Source organism: Crocuta crocuta, unplaced genomic scaffold, assembly GCF_008692635.1.
Source record: "Crocuta crocuta isolate KB4526 unplaced genomic scaffold, BGI_CrCroc_1.0 scaffold1529, whole genome shotgun sequence".
Classification (NCBI taxonomy): domain Eukaryota; kingdom Metazoa; phylum Chordata; class Mammalia; order Carnivora; family Hyaenidae; genus Crocuta; species Crocuta crocuta.
This window is the reverse complement of record NW_027532160.1, coordinates 168,365-172,279: the sequence shown is the minus strand read 5'-3', so window position 1 is coordinate 172,279 and position 3,915 is coordinate 168,365. Positions and strand designations below refer to the sequence as shown.

General features: G+C 42.5%; 2 protein-coding genes across 3 annotated transcripts in view; one reads left to right on the top strand and one right to left on the bottom strand.

Moving 5' to 3' along the window:
- The window catches only part of HNRNPH2 (heterogeneous nuclear ribonucleoprotein H2), a 6,852-nt gene extending 6,607 nt beyond the window's left edge, over positions 1 to 245 (bottom strand). The window contains exon 1 of the mRNA XM_077776446.1: positions 148 to 245. The gene's annotated coding sequence lies outside the window, so the exon portion shown is untranslated. The remainder of the gene's footprint in view (positions 1 to 147) is intronic.
- Positions 246 to 442: 197 nt separating this feature from the next.
- GLA (galactosidase alpha) overlaps positions 443 to 3,915 on the top strand; it is an 8,745-nt gene continuing 5,272 nt past the window's right edge. The window contains exons 1-2 of one of the 2 annotated variants that reach the window (XM_077776445.1): positions 443 to 753; positions 3,394 to 3,448. In XM_077776445.1, the coding sequence (XP_077632571.1) occupies positions 458 to 753; positions 3,394 to 3,448 (351 nt within the window). In that variant the 5' untranslated portion in view covers positions 443 to 457. Of the gene's footprint in view, positions 754 to 3,393; positions 3,569 to 3,915 lie in introns of both variants that reach the window. The other variant, XM_077776444.1, reaches the window with a different exon arrangement.

Here is a 3,915-nt window from a genome sequence, read left to right as displayed (position 1 = left end):
GAAGGCTGCTTCCAGGCACTGAGATGGGGGGAGGGGGGGCGGGGGAGGGGAAACCAGGGAACGAAAAAGGCGGAGGTGGCCCGCGGATCCTGCTTTGGTCTTCATCATCACCACCCTCGGGTCCCCAGTTCCCACCTACACACCAACCTCTAATGATACCGGATAATTTTCCTCCTTCTTCCCTCAAACGGCTATAGCGAGACGGTAGACGACGACCAGAACTACTTCTGCTCACGTAAGCGAGTGATCACGTGATCGCCTACGTCATGTGAGATCTCGGTCACGTGAGCAACTCTCGGCTTAAACTCGGGATCTCTAAAGTGCCGCACTTCCTTCTGGTATGGAAATAGGGCGGGCCAATATCAAGAAACGAAGAGTGTTACTGGTTGTGGTGCGTCTTACGTGACTGATCATTGGCCCGCCTCTGAGGATAACCGTCTCAGTTGCCCAAGAAACAATGACGTCATTATTTAATAACTCACCGGTGATTGGTCTGCCCCTAAGGTTAAGCTTAAAAACCCGGGTTACCGAAGGAAATTGGTACTGCTTTACAGTGGCGATGAAGCGGGAGAACAGAATCCAGCAGCCGAGCTTCCTGCTGGCGCTTCGTTTCCTGGCCCTGGTTCTCTGGAGCTTCCCTGGGGCCAGGGCCCTGGACAATGGATTGGCGATGACCCCTACCATGGGCTGGCTACACTGGGAGCGCTTCATGTGCAATGTTGACTGCCAAGAAGAGCCAGATTCCTGTATCAGGTATCAAATATATTGAGTACCCCCTTGCGTTCGCCTTTCCATGTGCTTGTCTCTCTTTGGCGAGATAGAAGGTCTCAGAGGGAATATTTGAGCCCGAGTGAGAACTCCCTTACGGCGGCTGTGTTGTTGTTTTTATCTCCAGCAAGCTTCCCTGGATGGGAACTAGCCCTAAACTTGTGCCGCGTGACCCCTCCTGTGGTGGGAGTCGGATCAGCAGCCTCTGCTTCTCCTGTCTCTGTGCCTCATCACCCAACTAGAGACTATCCTTTCACCATCCAGTTCTGTTCAGATCCTTCTTCTGAACTGCCGCTCTTCCTCTGCCAGGTACTAGTAGTGAGCACAGCTGGTGCGAGTAGGCGAGACAGATGACTAACACGTGCACCTTCTCCTTTTCTGTGTCAGGAGTAAATTGGCTGTAATGGAGGGAGTTTAGAGGAACCGTGGAGTATTAGACCTCCTCACCCCCTCGCCCTAGAATGTGGGATCCGGCTGGAAGGTTGACCTGGAGGAACTTTATAAAGGTTTCCCCCACTATCCGAAAGTAAAGTGTTCGTAAGCCTCAATGACTTAAAGTAATGAAGCAATTACCATTCGTTTATATGGAAAATTTTTTGAGCGTTCCCAAACCCAAAAGATAACCTCTATTGGCTTTGATGCACAAAATAACTGGAGATAAATTACAGATACTCACACAGTTCAAAGCTATGGTGGCTTGATACTGAGTGCAGTTACCATCATATATTTCTTTTTGTCTCTTCCTTTTTCCCAAGTACTGATTGTCTTATTTTTATATCTGATAATAAAATTATGCATGATCATTGAAAAAAAATGTAGATAGTAGAGTATAATGAAAATATAAGTTTTCCTGGTACGGAACAAGCGCTTTACAAATGCAAATTGTATGTATGTACCATAATTTATTTAAGAAATCTCTTGTTGAGAGCTATTCAAGCTCTTCAATTTTTTATTGTGAAGCTGTGTTAACCATTTCTGTACATCATAAGATTCTTTCCTTAGCCTGTACCAGGATGGCCGAGTGGTTAAGGCATTGGACTTAAGATTCTTTCCTTAGAAAAGTAATTACTGGCTTCAAATGTATGCCCATTTTGTTACATACCAAACTATCATCCCCAGAAGTTTAATAAATGCACATTCCCAAGAACAGTGTATGATGAATGTTTATTTCCCCACACTGTGTCCAACACTCCATTTTTGTCATTTTTTAAAAAATATTCCCGGGGCGCCTGGGTGGCTCATTTGGTTGAGCTTTTGACCTCAGCTCAGGTCAAGATCTCGTGGTTCGTGGGTTTGAGCCCTGCATAGGGCTCTGTTCTGACGTCTTACTCAGAGGGTGGAGCCTGCTTGGGATTCTGTGTATCCTTCTCTCTCTCTGCCCCTCCCCTGTTTGCACTGTCTCTCAAAAATAAATTAATGTAAAAAAATTTTTTTAAAAAAACATTGCCAATCTGGTAGGTATTTTTATTTCCATGGAGTGTTTTTTTAATTGAAATATTTTGGGTTTGGCTTTGGGGTTNTCATGACCTAAGCGAAAGTCGGACGCTTAACCGACTAAGCCACCCAGGCGCCCCTAAAATATTTAAATCTTTAATCCATCTGGACCCTATTTTCCACCTACTTTTTCTAGTAGTATTTTTAATGGATTTTAAAAATATTTAAATCTTTAATCCATCTGGACCCTATTTTCCTATAATGAATGCCACATTTAATATATAGTAAATTCCATGGTACCGGATGGCTGGAAGGATCTCTTTCTGAACTTTGCCTTTAAGTCCATTGGTTTGTGTATTCTAATGCTACTGGTACTATACCAGCTTCATTTATCATTTGTAGAATGTTCACGTGTTTAATCTCTTAAGTGAACTTTTGAATCATGTTGCCAAGCTCCTTAAGTTTTTGAGGTTTGTTCAGAGTTTATTAAATTTATAAAGGTGTGTTTTAAAATTGAGTTTTCTTATCCCAGGGCAAAATAAACACTCAAATCATTTGAGACATCATTCTTTTATTCATATGGATCCTGCACATGTGCTAATTTTATTTCTAGGTATTTTAGGTTTTTCTGTTGGTTTGTTTGTTTTTTTTGGTTGCTCTTGTCAATGGCATCTTTTTCTCCAAATAAGTTATTTTTAATATCTGAGGACACTGTTGATTATATTAACTTTGTATTTTCATACTTTACTTGAACTTTATTCTTAGTTCTAAGTGTGTTTTTTTTAGAGAGAGCTAGCAGGGAGGGGCAGAGAAAGACACAGAGAGAATCCGTAGCACTCTCTGCTCCGGGCTTGTCAACAGAGCCCAATGAGAGGCTCAAACTCCTAAACTGTGAGATCATGACCTGAGCTGAAATCAGGAGCCTGGCACTTAACCGACTGAGCCACCCACGTGCCCCTTTTCTTAGTTCTAATAGCCTTTTCAATTTCATGTATTTCTCATTCCTAATTGTTTGAAGTTCTTAGGGTGAAAGTACTTGGGCGAGGGAGGAGGAAAAAACACAGTAGATTTTACCTTGCACTGATTGTGATTACTACTGAACTATAATTGGGTTGAAAAAAAATTCAAAACCCTAAGATGCCTAATCATTTGTTTAGTGAATTGCAGTGATTCTTGCCTTTTCTCTTTCAGCGAGAAGCTCTTCATGCAGATGGCAGAACTCATGGACTCAGATGGCTGGAAGGATGTAGGTTATGAGTACCTCTGCATTGATGACTGTTGGATGGCTCCCAAAAGAGATTCAAAAGGCAGACTTCAGGCAGACCCTAAACGTTTTCCTAGTGGGATCCAAGGCCTTGCTAATTATGTGAGTTTATAGATAATTCTTTCATTAAGGAGACTGAAAGCACTTCTGTACTGAAACTTGTTCAGAAAGAATTAGAAAGTAAAATAGCTGCCATCATGTGACTATCAAATTGTAAGGGTTATCAGGTGAAATTTTCATTCCATCAGCAGATCCTTGTTTTGCAATAGCTCTTGAGGCCTATCTTGAAGAAGTTCTCCTTTTGCCAAAACCACTGAATTCTCTAGGAGGAAAAAGGAACTTGGTTAACGTTTATTTATTGAGACAGAGAAACAGAGCATGAGTGTGGGAGGGGCAGAGAGACAGGGAGACACAGAATCTGAAGCAGGCTCCAGCACAGAGCCTGCGGG